A 21,700-nucleotide genomic window follows, 5' to 3' on the forward strand; every position below is an offset into this window, starting at 1 on the left:
GAGAAGCTCCATAAAGGAACCCCACCTGAGCTTTCCATGTCATCCGGCCAGTCCACGCCCTTCTTATCTCACCCGCGTCAGTCGAAGCTGGCAGGTGCACACTCCATGCCGAGTCGGCCAAGTTGAGACACGCAGAGGTTCTCCTAAGGGCCAAAGCCGCCACGTCTCCTTGAATTTCTTCCTGCCCGCGTGCCTCTTGGGCATGCTGGAAGCTAGGAGAACTACTTCTTCATCCGAGCGAGTAGAGGTGCCGGCAAATGAAGAAGTACCCTCCAGCTTCTCGGAGGCAGACCCAAATGGATGAGGGTCCGAGTATCGACTGAAGATATCCATCTGAAGAAAAGTTGTAGGAGACCGGCCGGGAACAATTGTTTCGAGGAGAAGAAAGGTTGTTGAAAAACAAGAATCAAAACAACGGGAGGAATTTCAAACACAAGGAGAGGGGCATTTTCGGACCTTTCAGTTAAAAGAGTCATGTGCGCGGCACATGACTCACTTTTCGTCAACTTAGACGGCACAAACTAACGGAGGGGGCTAAAAAACAAGCATTTGGTTGTTTGAGGGGCCGAAATCCAAGCTTTGGTAGTTTGGGGTGCCATCCGGAGAATTGATGGTAGTTGAGGGGGCTAAATTGTATTTTTCCCTTTCCTTTTCCTTTTGATATTAGCATGTTCACAACTATGTTATAGATATATGTATCCTATTCTTTGATCTGGTGGTTTGATACTTTAAATAGTTATGAATCCTACTTTTTCTGGGTTGCCTGATTTCAATAACGATGTCTTGCTCGATGATGACCATGCCATTTCACCCAATTCCAATCAATACCCTGATCTTTTAAATGACTACGAATTCAATTTGCCCTCCCCGGACCTTACGTTCCTTGAAAGCTCATTGCTTTCACCTGGCCTGGGTCACACTGATTTCGCTCCGCCCATAACTGTGGCCCCAGCAGCAGAGCCATATGCTCCGTCCGCTGGCAATAGCATGAGCACACCGTCTGTGGGTACGAGGCCGGGGGGAGACTCGTCCTCGGACGACAGCGAGTTCTCAGAAACGGTTCTCAAGTACATAAGCCAGATACTTATGGAAGAGAACATAGAGGACAAGCCCTACCTGTTTTACGACCATTTGGGTCTCCAAGTCACCGAGAAATCGTTCTATGATGCTCTCGGTCAGAAATACCCTCCTTCCTCCAATCTACACCATGAAGAACCAGCCTATATCAATCTCAACTTGGGGAGCCCTGATGATGTTTTTTCTGCAAGCAGTGGTGGTGATTATGGTGTTAGTAGGTTTTCTAGCACTAGAAATAGCACTGATCTACAGTGGGTCAGTGATGTTTTCCAGCCCAATTTGCAGCCCGCCAATGGATCACAGTTTTTAGCCAATTAGTCGAACGGCGTGACTAACATCGGTGATGGCATGGAGCTCTCGGCTCAGAACATTTTTACTGATAGTGAATCTGCGTTGCTATTTTGGAGAGGGTTAGAGGAAGCTAGTAAGTTCCTTCCTAGGGGCAATCAGTTAGTTATTGATTTGGGGACTAGCATGGTATCACCAGAGTTGAAGGGAGGGGATCAAAAGGTGGAACTCAAGGGGGAGAAGGGTGAGAGAGAGATTTCACCGGATGGGTTGAGGGGAAGGAAGAATCATGAGAGGGAAGATGAAGATGTAGATGTAGAAGAAGGGAGGAGTAATAAGCAGTCTGTGGTTTATGTGGAAGAGAGTGAATTAACAGGAATGTTTGATAAGGTGTTGCTTTCCACCGAAGCACTTTCTCTGGTATGCGGTAACATTGACAATGAACCGGTGCAGAATAAAGCAAGCAAGGCCTCACAGCCAAATGGGCAGCCGCAAGGAGGTAATGGTGGGAAGAGTCGTGCTATGAAACAGGGACAAAAGAAGGAAACGGTTGACTTGAGGACACTTTTGATTCTATGTGCACAAGCTGTCTCAGCAGGTGACAATAGAACTGCAAATGAGTTACTGAATCAGATTAGGCAGCACTCTTCTCCTTATGGTGAAGGGTCTCAGAGGTTGGCCCATTTCTTTGCTAATGGCCTTGAGGCACGCTTGGCTGGCACTGGCACTGGCACTGGAACTGGAACTCAAATTTTCTATAGTTCCTTAATTTCCAAAAGGATCTCAGCTACTGAAATGTTGAAAACTCACAAAGTTCATATTTCAGCCTCCCCTTTCAGGAGGGCCTCACTATTCTTTACTACCAAAATGATTAATAAAGTAGCAGAGAAAGCAACAAGTCTTCATATTATAGACTTCGGTATCAAATATGGTTTCCATTGGCCACTTCTGATCTATAACCTCTCAAAAAGAGCTGGAGGACCTCCCAAGCTACGTATTACAGGGATAGAGTTTCCCCAACCTGGATTCCGTCCAACAGAGCGTATTGAGGAGACTGGTCATCGATTGGCTAAGTATTGTGAGCGGTTTAATGTTCCTTTTGAGTATCATGCTCTAGCATCGCAAAATTGGGAGACCATCCAAATTGAAGACCTCAAGATTGATAGGAATGAGTTGATTGCTGTGAACTGTACATACTGGTTTAAGAACCTACTTGATGAGACAGTTGAAGAGACCTGTCCACGGAATGCGATTTTGAATTTAATCAAGAGGATAAATCCTGACATTTTTGTCCATTCTATTATTAATGGAATCTATAATGGACCATTCTTTGTCACACGGTTCCGAGAAGCGCTCTTTCACTTCTCTGCATTGCATGACATATTTGATGTTACTTTACCCCGTGAGAGCCAAGAGATGTTGATGTTTGAGAGAGAGATCTATGGGAGGCATGTTATGAATGTTGTAGCATGTGAGGGCTTGGAGAGGTTTGAGAGGCCTGAGACTTACAAGCAGTGGTAGCTCCGGACTATAAGGGCTGGTTTCAGGCAGCTCCCATTGGACCAAGAGATGATGACCTTTTTCAAGTCTAAGTTGATGGAATGGTACCACGAGAATTTTGTACTTGATGAAGACAAACATTGGATGCTTCTGGGATGGAAGGGCCGTATTCTCTTTGCTTGCTCTTGTTGGGTGCCGAATTAGGATGTTTGTGGAAACTGAAACTGTTGTCCTTGTTTAATTTTCAATGTTTTTTTTCTGTTATGTATGCTTATCATCTTGAACTTTCAACTGGTGTTTTTATAAATGGTGGTAGAACTATGGATTGGATAAAAGACTTGGAACAAACTGCAAAGCCTTTTGAAGTGAAATATGTTTGATATTCCCCTCCCCAAAATGATTTTTGATTCTTCATTATTAGTTGTTTAATGTTTTAACTAAATTTTGGTGTATGGTTTGGATTAATATGGGGAATGATTTTGGGAGATTGAAGTTGATTTTTGGTTGTGGGTTTTATCATGGCCGGTATGGGCAAAATTTTGTGGTGGTTGAGTTTCTTCGAAGAATTTGGGTCTTTCGAAAGAAGGATTGGCTGAAATGGGGGAGGATGATTTCTAGAATTTCTTTGTATGATTGATTTGATTCAATGAGAGGTGGCTTCGTACTCTTAAATAATAATAATAATAAAAAAAATATAAAAAGACAATTTTTATTCAATAAACGTCAAAATTACAAAATTTCAAAATTGTAGCCCTTTAAATAAGCTTTTCAACAATATTGAGTTTGTCTCTACTTGACGTGGAAATCAGAAAATATATATGAATTTTTTAAGTAAAACGAGTATGATAAGAACCGAATCAAAACTGGCATGCATCAGGTCCTTCCTCTCTAAACAACGTGGAACTTCTTTCATCTTCTCCTTTTTTATTTATTTTTTAATAAGCCTCTTTTCTAAAGAGAAATGATTGATTTTTTTCTTTAGTCATTTTCACATCCTTTTATTTTTTTTAAATTATCATTAGATATATGGGATCTATGTTGTCCTTCTCTCATCTTCCTATTTTTTTAAAATCCCTATTATATCTATGTTGTAGTGAAGTATTTGACTACTGATCGGGTTCAAAAGAAAAATCCAACCAAGAAGAACACCAAAAGGAAAAAACCCAATTTGGTTTGCATACGATTTTTATTTATTTTTTTATTTTTTTCTCTCAATTGAATGAGACACAAGGCAACTAAAACGTTGGCAAATAGAATGACAAAATGAAACCCCCAAAGGTGACGCACTGAGAAATCATTTTTTTTTTTTTTTTTTTTTTTTTTTTTTTTTTTTTTTTATGCAGAATCTATGGTGAGGAGATCTGCAAACTATTAAAAGACAATAAAATAGAAGAAAAAAAAATTACAAGACCATCGAATTGAACATTGGCATTAACTTATAGGTTTGATGTCATCAAAAATCACCACTTATCCCGAAAATGTAAGCTTATAAAAAAAAAGTAAAATAAATTATTTAATTAATACTTTAACACATTAATTGTACGTAAATGGATCATACATGCTGGATTCTTCGGAGAAAGAAGAAAGTTCTAGCTACCTCTGTGTCTACCAATCTTGACATCACCGTTTTCCCCTCACAATAGTTTCCAGGTAGATGCAATAATGCCAGGATGATTGGAAGTATTTAAGTATGAATGTATGATGAATTTTGTTCAAAATTTCAGCAGCCCTAGATGTTCGTAAATGTTGAAATTCGAAATTTTGGCTGTTCCATTTCTATATCAGTTCCTCAGAGTTGGGCAATCCCAAACTCAACAAACCAGAACTTTGCTTAACATGTTTGTTGATTTTTGAGAAGAATCTCAGTAGCTGATATTAACTTGAACACATGTGAGAAAGACAAACACATTTATGGAAAACACAAAAGAATTCATGAGAATAGTATTATAAAAAGAAAACTAAAGGAAATGTGATTCTTTGTACAGCTTGGGGTTTAAATGGGGTTCTGGTTTGGTGTCTGCAATTTTGGGGGTTTTGTTGTGTTAAGGATAGAAATTATTTGTGATAAAATGTTGATTTGAATTTTCTAAATCAAAAAATTTAAATGATGTGCTAACTATAGCTTAAGGGGAATCAACCCTAATTTAAGGGATGTAAAGCTTTATAAATAGAGTCATGTACTTACATTAAATATAGAGGAAAATAGAGCCTATAAAACTTTAACGAATGAATGTAAATTATAGGTTGAACCACCTTAATCTATGTCTTTCTCTCTATATATCATTATTAGTTTATGAATGTACAGTTTTCGGTACGGTATAAATGACATGTTTCTTTGATGTTTTTCACCCTCCCACGATCATTGTAAAACAACTAAAACTAAGAGACCCTTCCGGGGGTCTTACTTCGATGCCTAAATTAGCTTATGAGAAAAAAAAATATATATGTTTAATGCATAAAATAACCAGTCCTTTTTTTTTTTTTTTTTTTTTTTATTACTTAAGGTGGAGTCAAACTTGAATTAGGTTTACTATTCCCACTTATACTAAGAGTGCTTGGAATTTGATTTGTTTTGGGAGTCCTATTCCCATTCAACTGGGAGTTGAACTGTTGACCAGATTCTTCAAAGAATCCTTATTGAACCAGAGTTGAGGCTACTACCCCAATTCAACTTGGAGTAGAATTATTCCGAATAGTTTCTATATATTAAGGGAAATGATTTTTCTATATTACATTATCATACATTAATCTTATGCCGAGACACATAGAGTGTGTGACTTATGCATGTAGGTCTCATATACATGAGTTTCACATTCAATGTGTCTTGATATAAGATTTATGTAGATAATATGATGTATAAATAACACATCCCATATATTAATTCCCTAGGCGGGTTTGTATAAAAGTTAAAGTTGCTTTAGTTTTTCTAGAGTTTTCTTTATAAAGATTTTCGTTGTTGAAAATGAAAGTTTCTCATTCATAAATAATAATAATAATAAAAAAACCCACTTTAACACTTAAAGGCCATATTGGCATTATCATGGGCCTCATAAACCACTTTTCCATCCACCACCATTTTTCAACAATTCTTTTTGTCATTTTTAAGAATATCTTTCGTTATTGAAAGAAACATTTAACTTTGGACATTACACCAACATATAGAAGTGGAGCCTCGTTTGTTAATATTTTTAAAAGGCTGATATTTATTTTTTATTTTTAAATTTTTTTTTATGTGATATAAATGTAAAAGCATTTTCACATTGAATTGTTCAAAATTTCTCTAAATTTAACTTTAAAAGTATACTTTAGTTGATTTAGTTTAGCCACTCTTCAAAATTACTAAACATCAAACTCTCTAAATATTTATCTACTTTAACTAAATATTCAATTTTATTGATAAAATCAACTTTTGAACTCTTTGCACTAAATATTTACTTTAGTTGAGAGGAAAGAATAAAAAATATGAAAGAAAAAGAACATTAAAAGAAAAAAAAAATCTTTAGCTTTCACTTTTGGACTCTTTGCATTTAGAAAGCATTACCTACAAAAGTTAAATTTAACATTAAGTAGAGAGTTTGTTAAATGGTGTATTTTGTAAGTTTTATTAAAATTGTAGAGAAAAGTTAGAGGTAAAAAATTCGAGAAATGCTAGAGATACCAAATATTTTACCAAAAAATGGGTACCAAGATAATATGGAGCTTATTTATTGGTATCCATAGCATTTCTTTTTATTAATTGTTTTGATCATCTCCAATGAATTGAATAAGCTTCACTTCATCTTGGTACCCGTCTGTTGGTAAAAAATTTGGTACCTCTAGCATTTCTAAAAAAATTAAGTATAAGAGCACTCACAATGAGCTCCTTATATTTGATTTTTTCTTTAAATTTTTAACAAAATCTATAAAAACTACTAGCATTTTAGAAACTCTTTATTAAATGTTAAGTTTAACATTTGTCAATAACCTTCTTTACATTCGAAGAGTCAAAAAAGTGAATATTATATTTTTAAAATATATATATATATATTGCATTGAATGCTTAAAACATTTGGTTTGAATTGAATTTAATGCATCGAATGTTTTTGGCAGTTAACTTTATCAATAAAAAATAATATTTATTTGATAAAAAAACATCTAGAGAATTTGTTGTTTAATAATAGTTTTAAAAAGTGACTAGCTATGTGTTTCATATTTAAAATTATTTGTTAATATTTTTATTTTAAAAAGAGAAAAGAAAATTAGTGTTACCAAATAAGTAACAATACTTCTAGAAGAGTTAATAATGCTACTTTTCAAACTATTTTATCAAAATTATTTTACACCAATAATAGATCACCTAAATTAGTTTGAAGAGTAAAAGCATGTTTTGGTAAGAATTTTTTTTTTAAAAAAAATTTTCAAATACTGTTTAGCAAATATAAAATTCTACTAAGATTTTATCCAATTTTTTTTTCTAATTTTCTCTCAAATTTTTTAAACTATTTAAACATAATTTTAAAAAAACAAATTATTTTAATTTTAAAAAATCGTAGACATCCAAACTAGTCCCCAACCTTTTATAATTGTCTTGGCACATCGCTTAATGCCACTCACGACTCACGAGACTCCTCCCTCTTCAGTCAACCGACAACCCTGAAGGCTGACGTTATTCGGATCAACGTACTCTATAGTCTATGCCTCTATGGTTAATTAATATTTTTGTACTTATTATTTTATCTATTTAATTGAATCATAATAATTTAGATTTCAACTACTCCGAGGGTTGTTTATGAATGGCAAGCCGCATGTAGAAGGTGAGAATTGCCTTGGACAGAGCTGAGTGCCCCTATCAATAATCTCATCAGTTTCAGTTCCATCTCTCTGACTCTGAGAGTTCTCTGCTACTTCTCTTAGGTAAACCTGTTTGCTTCTCGCGGAGAAACCGATGGATATCTGAGGTTCACAACTATGTTTATATCCTAGTCTTCATTACGATTATACCCTTCACCACGTAAGCTTGACAGATGGATTAATTGTATAAAAGGAAAGCCTCGTGGACTCATGGATTGGGTACGCCATCATCCAGAAGATGCTAGAAGATGCTCTTTGCTAGAATTCTGTAGAAGCTTCTTTTTGTTGGTGTTTTGTTAGCTAATTTGTATAGATTCTTTTTCTGTTATTGCCCATTTCTATTCTCTACGGTTGTATTCATTTCATTTTCCTGTACATCATTCTTTCTATATATTTGTACTCAGATCAATGAAATATACAAGAATCATTTTTCACTCAATATTTCACATGGTATCAGAGCATTTTTTTTTTCCCTGCTTCCTCATGGCTTCAGACGTTCCTTCTTCTTCTTCCTTCCATGAGGATCCTTCAAGTCCCTACTATCTCCATAATGGTGATAACCCAGGCACTATCCTCGTTTCTCAACCTTTGGATGGTGAGAACTATCAAACATGGAGTAGATCCATGATTATGGCTATTACGGCTAAGAACAAGTTGGGCTTTCTGGATGGCTCACTCGGGAAACCTTTGGATGACTCCAGTCCAGAATCTCGTGCCTGGATTCACTGCAACACAATGGTCCTTTCATGGATCTTCAATTATGTCTCCAAAGAAATAGCCTCTAGTGTCATCTACATCGACACTGCTACTGATGTTTGGATCGACTTAAAAGAACGGTTTTCCCAGAAAAATGGTCCATGCATTTATCAGCTCCAAAAATCCCTTTCTTCTCTTTCTCAAGAGAATCTCTACGTGGGAACTTACTTCACCAGAATCAAGTCTCTATGGGACGAGCTAAGCAATTATCGCCCAATACCTGTTTGTTCTTGTGGCTCAATGAAAACCATTCATGATTACTTCCATCATGAATACGTTTTTTAGTTTCTTATGGGATTAAATGACACTTTCTCTCACATAAGGGGTCAGATTTTACTCATTGATCCCCTTCCTCCCAACAACAAAGTGTTTTCCTTTGTTCTTCAAGAAGAACGCCAACGTGAAGCTTCTGCTTCCGTTGGTTATTTTAATCACACCTCTGCTGCTCTGTTGAGTAAGGTTCCTACTACTGCTTCTCCATTTCAAGCTAGTTCTACAAAATCTCCAACCATGTGCAAGGACAAGCCTCTCTGCAGTCATTGTGGACTTCTTGGCCACACTGTGGAGAAGTGCTACAGACTTCATGGGTTCCCCCCTGGTTTTAAGTTTACCAAAAACAAAGGTGGTGGTACTCACTTGGTCAATCAAGTTCAGGATTTTGAGACATCTCATTCACCTCTTTCCATCACACCTGAACAATGTCAACAACTCTTGGCCTTGTTCAAACGGTCTCCTCCGAGTCTTCTGCCAACCAAGTAGGTACCTCCCTCCACCAGGATCATCTTTTTTCAAAGATGCAAGGTAACCTTCTTCCTTCTCTTCGTCATTGTCTAAATAATAAACACTCTGTTTTTTATTCATCTCATTCTTTTAAGATTGCTTCCACAAATGCTCATAGAAATTCTTGGATCATAGATACTGGTGCTACAGATCATATGGTTGGATCCATTCATTTTTTAACTACAATCACAGCCACTGTTTCTTCCCATGTCAATTTACCTAATGGTCAAAAAGCCTTGGTTACACACATTGGCACTGTTCAAATTTCTGCCACTTTGGTTTTAACTAACGTGCTTTGTGTACCATCATTTACATTCAATCTTCTTTCTGTCAGTAAATTACTTACTTCCCATTCTTGTTGTCTTATCTTCCTTCATCAACATTGTTTTATCTAGAATCTGGTCAGCTGGGGGACGATTGGAGTGGGTGAAGAACGAGATGATCTTTTTTATTTGATGCAGAATGATCCTTCAGTCCATGTTCCTTCTGTTTTTTCTGCACTTTCAATTAACAATGTATCTGATGATATTTGGCACTATCGTTTAGGCCATTTATCTTCATCTAGACTTGCTCTTTTACATAAATATGTTCCTGCTATTTCTGTTAATCCAGACCGCATATGTACTGTTTGTCCTCTTTCTAAACAGAAACGTCTTCCATTCTCTGATAGCCATTCTGTTAGCCATTTTATTTTTGAGTTAATTTACTGTGACATATGGGGTCCTTTCTCTGTTAAATCCACAAATGGTTCTCAATACTTTCTCACAATTGTTGATGATCATAGTCGATATACTTGGGTGTTTCTTATGCATCATAAATCACAAACCCGGTTTATCCTTCAATCATTTTTTACTTTTGTTGAAACACAATTTAAGACTCACATCAAATGTTTACGAACTGACAATGGAATTGAATTCCTTATGCCTGATTTTTATGCTTCTAAAGGGGTTAGTCACCAACGTACTTGTGTGGAAACCCCACAACAAAATGCTGTGGTCGAACGTAAACACCAACACTTACTTAATATCGCTCGGTCTCTAAGATTCCAAGCCAACCTTTCATTATTTTTTTGGGGTGATTGTGTACTCACTGCCACTCATCTCATCAACCGCATTCCTACCCCTCTTCTCTCTAACAAGTCCTCTTTTGAGGTCTTATTCCATAAACTTCCTACTTATAATCATTTGCATGTTTTTGGCTGTTTATGCTATGCTTCTTCTTCAATCTAGAACCAAATTTGATTCTAGAGCCATCCCTTGCATTATGATCGGCTACCCCTCTAGTGTTAAAGGTTATACACTTTTTAACCTTCACACTAAATCTATCTTTATTTCACGCAATGTTATTTTTCATGAGCATGTTTTTCCTTATGCTTCTAATCTTTTGAATCCTACAACTGATGGTTGTTTTGTTATTCCTAATTCCATTCCTGATGTTAATTTGCCTAATTTTGTTCCTGCTTCTATTCCTGATCCTGTTTCCATTCCCCAACCTTCCACTAATCTTCGAAGATCTTCTAGACTTCGAAACCCTCTTTATTTGCAGGGTTTTCACTGTCAGCTGGCTAACTCTTCTCCCCACTTTCATTCTCCCTCTTCTGCCAATTCTGCTGTCTCCTCAGGTACACCATATCCTATCTCTTCCTACCTTTCTTATAATAAACTCTCTAAAGCTCACAATTTTTTTAGCTTGTCTGTTTCTTCTGTTTTTGAGCCTCAATTCTTTCATCAAGCCGTCAAATATCCCCATTGGCGAGAGGCTATGCAGGCTGAAATCTCTACTCTCGAGGAAAATCAAACTTGGACCTTGGTTGATCTTCCTCCCAATAAGACCCCCATCGGTTGCAAATGGGTTTACAATGTCAAATTCAACTCCAATGGGCAGATCGAAAGGTATAAGGCTAGCTTGGTGGCTAAGGGATACTCCCAAAGTGAAGGTATTGATTACCTTGAAACATTTTCTCCCGTGGCCAAGCTCACTACTGTCAGATTATTGTTAGCTCTTGCTGCTGCAAAAGGCTGGCATCTACATCAACTTTACGTCAACAATGCCTTTCTCCATGGCACATTGAATGAGGAGGTTTACATGAAATTACCACCCGGTTTTTCATTTCAAGAGGAGTCCAAAGTTTGTAAACTTTCCAAATCTTTGTATGGTTTAAAACAGGCATCCCACCAATGGTTTTCTCAGTTTTCTTCTACCTTGATCACTCATGGATTTGCTCAGTCCAAGGCTGACTACTCTCTCTTCACCAGACTTCAAGGCAGTTCTTTTGTTGCTCTCCTTGTCTATGTTGATGACATTGTCATCGCCAGTAATGATATGGATGCTATCTCTTCTCTCACTGCCTTTCTCAACTCTCAGTTTCGTCTCAAAGACTTAGGGGCGGTCAAATATTTTCTTGGATTGGAGCTTGCTCGTACTGCTAAGGGCATTTCTGTCAGCCGACGCAAATATTGTCTTGACATCATTCAAGACTGTGGTCTTCTTGCTGCTAAGCCCGCTGCTTTTCCTATGGAATCTCATTTGAAACTCTCTCGGAATGATGGTGCTCTTCTCCCTGATCCTACCTCATACCGCAGATTGATAGGCAGGTTAATTTACTTAACCCTCACTCGACCTGATATTTCCTTTTCTGTTCAAATTCTCAGTCAGTTCATGCATAGTCCTCGACAACCACACATGGACGCTGCTTCTCGCCTTCTTCGATACCTTAAGGGCTCTCCAGGTCAATGACTTTTTTATCCTACTTCTTCAGATCTTAAGCTTAAAGCCTTCTGTGATAGTGATTAGGCTGCTTGCCCTGATTCTCGACGCTCTATTACTGGATTTTGTGTTTTTCTTGGTGATGCTCTTATTTCTTGGAAATCCAAGAAACAACACACTGTTTCTTGCTCTTCTGCTGAAGCAGAATATCGATCTATGGCTACTTGTTCTTATGAGCTTACTTGGTTATTTTCTCTCCTTCGTGATTTACACATTTCTCATTCTCAACCAGCTCTATTATTCTATGACAATAAAGCTACCCTTCATATCGTTGCTAATCCTGTTTTTCACGAGAGGACTAAGCATATTGATATCGATTGTCACCTCGTTCGTGATAAAATACAAGAGGGTTTACTTCGTACTATACATATTACCTCTCAGCATCAGATTGCATATATCTTTACTAAGGCTCTTGGCAGAATTCCTTTTGAACATTTGCTTTTCAAGATGAATATACTGAACATATATTCCTCTTGAGGGGGAGTATTACGATTATACCCTTCACCACGTAAGCTTGACAGATGAATTAATTGTATAAAAGGAAAGCCTCGTGGACTCATGGATTGGAGACGCCATCATCCAGAAGATGCTCTTTGCTAGAATTCTGTAGAAGCTTCTTTTTGTTGGAGTTTTGTTAGCTGATTTGTATAGATTCTTTTTCTGTTATCGCCCATTTCTATTCTCTACGGTTGTATTCATTTCATTTTCCTGTACAGCATTCTTTCTATATATTTGTACTCAGATCAATGAAATATACAAGAATCATTTTTCATCAATATTTCAGAGTCTTTAATCTGGTTTAGGTAGTTCAAATTTTATTTGGTCTGGGATTCAGCTTCTTAATTTGATACTATAAATAGTTATGGATCCTACGTTTTCTGGGTTGCCGGATTTCATAAACGATGTCCTGGTCGATGATGACCATGCATTTTCACCCAATTCCAATCAATACCCAGATCTTTTAAACGAGTACAAATTCAATTTGTCCCTCCCCAAACCTTAGCTTCCTTGAAAGTTCATTGCTTTCACCTGACCTGGGTCACACTGATTTGGCTCCGCCGAAAACTGTGGCCCCAGCTGCGGAGCCATATGCTCCGTCCGCTGGCGATAGCATGAGCATACAGTCTGTGGGTACGAGTCCGGGGGGAGAGTCGTCATCGGACGACAGTGAGTTCTCGGAAACAGTTCTCAAATTCATAGGCCAGATACTTATGGAAGACAACATAGAGGATAAACCCTGCATGTTTTACGACCCTTTGGGTCTCCAAGTCACCAAGAAATCCTTCTATGATGCTCTCAGTCAGAAATACCCTCCTTCCTCCAATCTACACCAAGAAGAACCAACCTATATCAATCCCAACTTGGGGAGCGCTGATGATGTTTTTTCTGCAAGCAGTGGTGGTGATTATGGTGTTAGTAGGATTTCTACCACTAGAAATAGCACTGATTGACAGTGGGTCAATGATGTTTTCCAGCCCAATTTGCGGCCCGCCAATGGATCACAGTTTTTAGCCAATCAGTCGAACGACGTGACTAACATCCGCGGTGGCATGGAGCTTTTGGCTCAGAAATTTTTTACAGATAGTGAATCTGTGTTGCAATTTAGGAGAGGGTTAGAGGAAGCTAGTAATTTCCTTCCTAGGGGCAATCAATTAGTTTTTGATTTGGGGACTACATGGTATCACCAGAGTTGAAGGGAGGGGATCAAAAGGTGGAACTCAAGGGGGAGAAGGGTGAGAGAGAGATTTCACCGGATGGGTTGAGGGGAAGGAAGAATCATGGGAGGGAAGATGAAGATGTAGATGTAGAAGAAGGGAGGAGTAATAAGCAGTCTGCGGTTTATGTGGAAGAGAGTGAATTAACAGAAATGTTTGATAAGGTGTTGTTTTCCACCGAAGCACTTTCGCAGGTATGCGGTAACAATGATAATGAATCGGTGCAGAATAAAGCAAGCAAGGCCTCACAGCCAAATGGGCAGCCGCAAGGAGGTAATGGTGGGAAGAGTCGTGCTATGAAACAGGGACAAAAGAAGAAAACGGTTGACTTGAGGACACTTTTGATTCTATGTGCACAAGCTGTCTCAACAAGTGACAATAGAATTGCAAATGAGTTACTGAATCAGATTAGGCAGCACTCTTCTCCTTATGGTGAAGGGTCTTAGAGGTTGGCCCATTTCTTTGCTAATGGCCTTGAGGCATGCTTGGCTGGCACTGGCACTGGAACTCAAATTTTCTATAGTTCCTTAATTTCCAAAAGGATCTCAGCTTCTGAAATATTGAAAGCTTACAAAGTTCATATTTCAGCCGTCCCTTTTAGGAGGACCTCATTATTCTTTGCTACCAAAATGATTAATAAAGTAGCAGAGAAAGGAACAAGTCTTCATATTATAGACTTTGGTATCGAATATGGTTTCCATTGGCCACTTCTGATCCATAAGCTCTCAAAAAGAGCTGGAGGACCTCCCAAGCTACGTATTATAGGGATAGAGTTTCCCCAACCTGGATTCCATCCAACAGAGCGTATTGAGGAGACCGGTCGTCGCTTGGCTAAGTATTGTGAGCGGTTTAATGTTCCTTTTGAGTACCATGCTCTAGCATCGCAAAACTGGGAGACCATCCAAATTGAAGACCTCAGGATTGATAGGAATGAGTCGATTGCTGTGAACTGTATATGCCGGTTTAAGAACCTACTTGATGAAACAGTTGAAGGGACCAGTCCACGGAATGCGGTTTTGAATTTAATCAGGAGGATAAATCCCGATATTTTTGTCCATTCTATTGTTAATGGAGGCTACAATTCCCCCTTCTTTGTCACACGGTTCTGAGAAGCACTCTTCCTCTCTGCATTGTATGACATATATGATGTTAATTTACCCCGTGAGAACCAAGAGAGGTTAATGTTTGAGAGAGAGATCCTTGGGAGGGATGCTATGAATGTTGTAGCATGTGAGGGCTTGGAGAGGGTTGAGAGGCCTGAGACCTACAAGCAGTGGCAGCTCCGGACTATAAGGGCTGGTTTCAGGTAGCTCCCATTGGACCAAGTGATGATGACCTTGTTCAGGTGTAAGTTGAGGGAATGGTACCACAAGGATTTTGAACTTGATGAAGACAACCACCGGATGCTTTTGGGATGGAAGGGCCGTATTCTCTTTGCTTGCTCTTGTTGGGTACCGAATTAGGATGTTTGTGGAAACTCAAAACATTGTCCTTGTTGCAGCTTTTTAAGATTCTTACGCGCGCGCTTATTAAAATTTTGGGTTGGCGGTTGCATATCTCTTATGTCTTTTAAAAGTGTACCCTTTAGTGGCGTCGGATCTCCGGCCTGGTGCTCACGGTGGCGGCGCGTGTCCTACACGCGTCGTCATTCCGAGGAAGTCTGCTTCACTGCTGGGGATTTTTTTTTTTGGGTTTTCTGTATTTGTGTTATGTATTCCCCTTGTTTCTATATACAGTCTGCCTATGTTTGGCTCAAAATTTATTAGAATTTTTATTGTAGAGGGCTTAAATGTAATTATAGTGAGATTTGTGATTTTGCCTAGGCAGCTGTTTTTTAAGTCAGATCCTTTTGACTTAGAATATAAGGGGGTCTGTCCCTCATTTCTCAACTTGTATGTCTTCGGACTTTTCAGTATTAATGGTTAGCACATGCTATTCCGTTCAAAAAAAAAAAAGTGTACTCTTTAGGCCATTTCCATCTTTTCACCTCTAGGACTTATATCTGTTGTCTTTCTTTTCTTTGTCACATTTCATCAGAATCTGCCATTTTTGAGCCATTGTTGACCAACTTCATTTCGTCGGTTTGGTCCCACATGGCTGTAAATTCTCTTTCTTTTTCCAATTTTTAAAACCTTCAATAACAAACAAGACTCATCATGCTTGTTTTCCAGTATTTAGTTTGAATTGATACAATATAAGCATGTTCTCCACAACTACAATTATATATTCCATACAATTAAAATATGCAAGAAAAAATATATATATATACACACTCGTAAACAATTATAAAAAAGAACAATCTAAATATAAAAAACAATTAATTTAAAAGAACAATCCAAATGTAAAAGCTTAATCAATGTAAAAATTTAATTACACACCTACAACTTTTTAAGAAAGAGTAGGAAAAAATTGATTTGAATTGTTGAAGATTTGAAGTAAGAAGAAATACTGTAAGAAAAAATCACAAATCGCAAATTCTTCTGGTTCTTTGATTTTTCTAATAGCACTTAGTGTTACGACCTACGGATTCGCAAATCAGTAAAGTCATCTTCAACCTTCTCCAACCTAATTACCATAACGCTTCAAATATTTAATAGAAAAAAAATTACGATGTGGCGAGTTGTGAATTCCAGTCCTCTTGAAGAAGATTAGCCCCTAATAAGTGATTAGGGTAGACATCTAGGGCATCCGAAAGAACTCTACGAAATATAAGAATAATTTTTTGGAGGTGAGGGAAGCATTTGACCTATCTCAACCCTTTCCTCCACACCTACTTGGCTGCCAAGCTATCTTGAGGAACTGGTAGCTTTCTTTTTGTCCCTTTTTTTTTAGGGGAATTGGAATGTTATTGATTATCTGAAATAAGTTGCTCAACATTTACAATTGCCAATACACAGTTGGGATAAAAGTCAACCCCGACCTTGTTTAATTGCTTAGAAATAGCAAGTTTTGCAAGATGATGTGCAGCTCTGTTCCCCACTATCCATACATGACTCACATCCCACGAACGAAAACCCTTCAGAAAATCTTTAGTATCTAGAATAAGACTCCAAATTTACCCATTCCCCCATCACCTCTGCCCAACGCCAACACAACCTCCTTAGCGTCACCTTCCAATGTAAATGATGGAAACCCCATGTATCTTCCAAATTCCGCCCCAAGCCGAGCACTAAAAGCTTCAGCAACAGTTGGGTCTAAGAGGTACTTCTGAACATAACACATAGTAGCTCGCACCGTGCCCGTATGATTTCAGGCGATGATATCTAGGGCCGGCTCTACCTTATAAAAAATTGGGCGATCGCCTAAGGCCCCCATGATTAAAGAATATTAATAAGGATTTTTTTTTAAAATATATATATATATATATATATATATATATATATATATATATATATATTTGAAGGCTTAATTATAGCAATTAAAAAGGCATTAATATCATTTAATTCTTTAATGTTCAATTATTGAAATAAGTCTTAAAAAATTGATAGTATTAAATAGGAGAGTCAAATAATACTAAAGACATTCTTAAATAAAACTCATTTTTCAACTTTAAATGTTCTATTATTGGAAATAATGGAGAAAATGAAAATAGTAATAATATTCAATATGTTGTGAGTAGAGTTTTTTGGGCCTCATGATGAGCATTGAACAACCAAAATTTCAATTAGAATTTTAAATGACAACAATAAATTCTAATCTCAACTGCCAATTAGATCATTTACGAAAGACATGGATCGCTTTAACATTAAATGCTAATAATATATAATTTATTCAAAACGTTCAAAAGATAGAAATTATGCAACACAAGTACTCTAATGTTCAAAATAAAACAAGGAAAAATAAATAAATGCTAAGAAGATGAAAAGTTTTTAAAATATTTTATGCAATTCAATTATAAACTCTTATCTTTATAAGTTTTCGTTGTTTTCTCTTTATTTTCCTATTCAATTCTTATTCAAATTTAAATTATTATTTTCTTATACACTTTTATTATTTTCTAACAACACTCTATTCAAGGCATTAAAATCATTTCATAGCTAACCAATGACATAAAAAAGTTTAGTTACCAAAAACTCAATCAATCACTTGCATTGTTTACCAAAATGAAATGTTTAGAAAAACTTAATATATAATTTTGCATTTCAAAAAGAAAAAAAAAATAAATTTTAAATAAAAATATTAAAATAAATATAATTTAATTAATATTTAAAAATAAAGAAGATGCTTCACTAACATGTTACTTTTTAGACTAAAAAAATGTATCGAGTCGGTCGCGGATACCCAACCAATCAGTTCTAAGTCAACGGCAGCGTCACATGGTTTGACGCAAAATGCTGTGATTCTCAATCTGTCCCTACAGCTGTCCTTTATCAAGAACGATTCGTATAGGGTAGCTGAGCTCATGTTCACGTGGACACGTGAAAAAGACAGACATTTATGGAATGAGTTATTCTAGAATCATATTTTTAGTACTAGGCCATTATTGGCATTATCATGGGCCTCCTATTATTACGCCTATATGTGTGGATTTTATTTGTATTTTAAATAATTAATTAATTTAATATATTAAATTTTAAAAATTTATTACAATTCAATTATTATTATTATTTTTTTTTTTTTGATAAATCATATTTAGAAGGATAGCAACTGGCCAATTGTTGACCAAAAACGTGAGAAGGCACATCACCCAATGCCTCTCAGTCTTCACTCTTCGGTCTCCACCCCCAGCGTTCTTCCTGAACGTCCCCTGTAGTATTGCAAACTACTCCAGATGAATGTTGTTATGTTTTATATATGTATGCCGACTGCCGTCGCGGAATTCCGTCGGAGACTCGGACAGAGCCGACTACCCCTATCAGTAATCTCATCAGTTTCAGTTCCATATTTCTGTTCCTTTTCTTTTCCTTTTCCTTTTGATAATGCATTTTCACAACTATGTTATAGATATATATATCCTATTCTTTGATCTGATGGTTTGATACTTTAAATAGTTATGAATCCTACTTTTTCTGGGTTGCCTGATTTCAATAACGATGTCTTGCTCGACGATGACCATGCCATTTCACCCAATTCCAATCAATACCCAGATCTTTTAAACGACTACGAATTCAATTTGCCCTCCCCGGACCTTATCTTCCTTGAAAGTTCATTGCTTTCACCTGACCTGGGTCACACTGATTTCGCTCCACCCATAACTGTGGCCCCAGCAGCAGAGCCATATGCTCCGTCAGCTGGCAATAGCATGAGCACACCGTCTGTGGGTACGAGTCCGGGGGGAGACTTGTCCTCGGACGACAGCGAGTTCTCAGAAACGGTTCTCAAGTACATAAGCCAGATGCTTTTGGAAGAGAACATAGAGGACAAGCCCTGCCTGTTTTACGATCCTTTGGGTCTCCAAGTCACCGAGAAATCCTTTTATGATGCAATCGGTCAGAAATACCCTCCTTCCTCCAATCTACACCAAGAAGAACCAACCTATATCAATCTCAACATGGGGAGCCCTGATGATGTTTTTTCTGCAAGCAGTGGTGGTGATTATGGTGTTAGTAGGATTTCTAGCACTAGAAATAGCACTGATCGACAGTGGGTCAGTGATGTTTTCCAGCCCAATTTGCAGCCCGCCAATGGATCACAGTTTTTAGCCAATCAGTCGAACGGCGTGACTAACATCGGTGATGGCATGGAGCTTTTGGCTCAGAACATTTTTATTGATAGTGAATCTGTGTTGCAATTTAGGAGAGGGTTAGAGGAAGCTAGTAAGTTCCTTCCTAGGGGCAATCAGTTAGTTATTGATTTGGGGACTAGCATGGTATCACCAGAGTTGAAGGGAGAGGATCAAAAGGTGGAACTCAAGGGGGAGAAGGGTGAGAGAGAGATTTCACCGGATGGGTTGAGGGGAAGGAAGAATCATGAGAGGGAAGATGAAGATGTAGATGTAGAAGAAGGGAGGAGTAATAAGCAGTCTGCGGTTTATGTGGAAGAGAGTGAATTAACAGAAATGTTTGATAAGGTGTTGCTTTCCACCGAAGCACTTTCTCTGGTATGCGGTAACAATGACAATGAACCCGTGCAGAATAAAGCAAGCAAGGCCTCACAGCCAAATGGGCAGCCGCAAGGAGCTAATGGTGGGAAGAGTCGTGCTATGAAACAGGGACAAAAGAAGGATGACTTGAGGACACTTTTGCTATGTGCACAAGCTGTCTCAGCAGGTGACAATAGAACTGCAAATGAGTTACTGAATCAGATTAGGCAGCACTCTTCCCCGTATGGTCAAGGGTCTCAGAGGTTGGCCCATTTCTTTGCTAATGGCCTTGAGGCACGCTTGGCTGGCACCGGCACTGGAACTCAAATTTTTTATAGTTCCTTAATTTCCAAAAGGATCTCAGCTTCTGAAATATTGAAAGCTTACAAAGTTCATCTTTCAGCTACCCCTGTCAGGAGGACCTCACTCTTCTTTGCTACCAAAATGATTAATAAAGTAGCAGAGAAAGCAACAAGTCTTCATATTATAGACTTCGGTATCGAATATGGTTTCCATTGGCCACTTCTGATCCATAAGCTCTCAAAAAGAGCTGGAGGACCTCCCAAGCTACGTATTACAGGGATAGAGTTTCCCCAACCCGGATTCCGTCCAACAGAGCGTATTGAGGAGACTGGTCATCGATTGGCTAAATATTGTGAGCGGTTTAATGTTCCTTTTGAGTACCATGCTCTAGCATCGCAAAACTGGGAGACCATCCAAATTGAAGACCTCAAGATTGATAGGAATGAGTCGATTGCTGTGAACTGTATATACCGGTTTAAGAACCTACTTGATGAAACAGTTGAAGGGACCAGTCCACGGAATGCGGTTTTGAATTTAATCAGGAGGATAAATCCCGATATTTTTGTCCATTCTATTGTTAATGGAATCTACAATGGACCATTCTTTGTCACACGGTTCCGAGAAGCGCTCTTCCACTTCTCTGCATTATATGACATATTTGATGTTACTTTACCCCGTGAGAACCAAGAGAGGTTGATGTTTGAGAGAGAGATCCTTGGGAGGGAGGTTATGAATGTTGTAGCATGTGAGGGCTTGGAGAGGGTTGAGAGGCCTGAGAATTACAAGCAGTGGCAGCTCCGGACTATAAGGGCTGGTTTCAGGCAGCTCCCATTGGACCAAGAGATGATGACCTTGTTCAGGTCTAAGTTGAAGGAATGGTACCACGAGAATTTTGTACTTGAGGAAGACAACCATTGGATGCTTCTGGGATGGAAGGGCCGTGTTCTCTTTGCTTGCTCTTGTTGGGTGCCGAATTAGGATGTTTGTGGAAACTCAAACTATTGTCATTGTTCATTCAATTTTCAATGTTTTTCTCTTTTGTGTATGCTTATCATCTTGAACTTTCAACTGGTGTTTTTATAAATGGTGGTAGAACTATGGATTAAATAAAAGACTTGGAACAAACTGCAAAGCCTTTTGAAGTGAAATATGTTTGATATTTGACTTTTGTAGTGAAATATATGTTTGATATTCCCCTCCCCAACATGACTTTTGATTCTTCATTTTTAGTTGTTTAATGTTTTAACTAAATTTTGGTGTATGGATTGGATTAGCATGGGGAATGATTTTGGGAGATTGAAGTTGATTTTTGGTTGTGGGTTTTATCATGGCCGGTATGGGGAAAATTTTGTGGTGGTTGAGTTTCTTCGAAGAATTTGGGTATTTCGAAAGAAGGATTGGCTGAAATTGGGGAGGATGATTTCTGGGATTTCTTTGTATGATTGATTTGATCGAATGAGAGGTGGCTTCATACTTTGTTTGGGTTGGGATTGCTGTTTGGCCAAATGGGGATGAAATTGGAGTTGATTTTTCGGGTATGGCCCGGATGATTTATAGGGTTGGTTTTTGAGTTTTGATTTTCAGTTTTGGGGTCGTTGATTTTGATGCTTTTAGAGCCTAAATTCAGGACCCTAAATAAGAATAATAATAAAAACACAATGGG

At 37.8% G+C, this 21,700-nt stretch overlaps 1 protein-coding gene and 2 pseudogenes across 1 annotated transcript; all 3 read left to right on the forward strand.

Annotated features, from left to right (window-relative positions):
* Positions 1-711: 711 nt before the first annotated feature.
* On the forward strand, positions 712-3,220 carry LOC133878003 (scarecrow-like protein 34; annotated as a pseudogene).
* Positions 3,221-12,827: 9,607 nt separating this feature from the next.
* On the forward strand, positions 12,828-15,175 carry LOC133876862 (scarecrow-like protein 14; annotated as a pseudogene).
* A 3,207-nt stretch (positions 15,176-18,382) lies between these two features.
* Positions 18,383-21,185, forward strand: LOC133877936 (scarecrow-like protein 34). The gene has a single exon (XM_062316391.1). It carries the CDS (start codon positions 18,706-18,708, stop codon positions 21,013-21,015), a length of 2,310 nt encoding a protein of 769 aa, XP_062172375.1. The 5' UTR covers positions 18,383-18,705; the 3' UTR covers positions 21,016-21,185.
* Positions 21,186-21,700: the final 515 nt, after the last annotated feature.

This window comes from Alnus glutinosa, chromosome 9 (genome assembly GCF_958979055.1).
Source record: "Alnus glutinosa chromosome 9, dhAlnGlut1.1, whole genome shotgun sequence".
In the NCBI taxonomy this organism is placed as follows: domain Eukaryota; kingdom Viridiplantae; phylum Streptophyta; class Magnoliopsida; order Fagales; family Betulaceae; genus Alnus; species Alnus glutinosa.

Bases quoted from the DNA above. Each gene is read 5' to 3' on its own strand.
- LOC133877936 (XM_062316391.1), top strand. From the start codon at position 18,706: ATGAATCCTACTTTTTCTGGGTTGCCTGATTTCAATAACGATGTCTTG.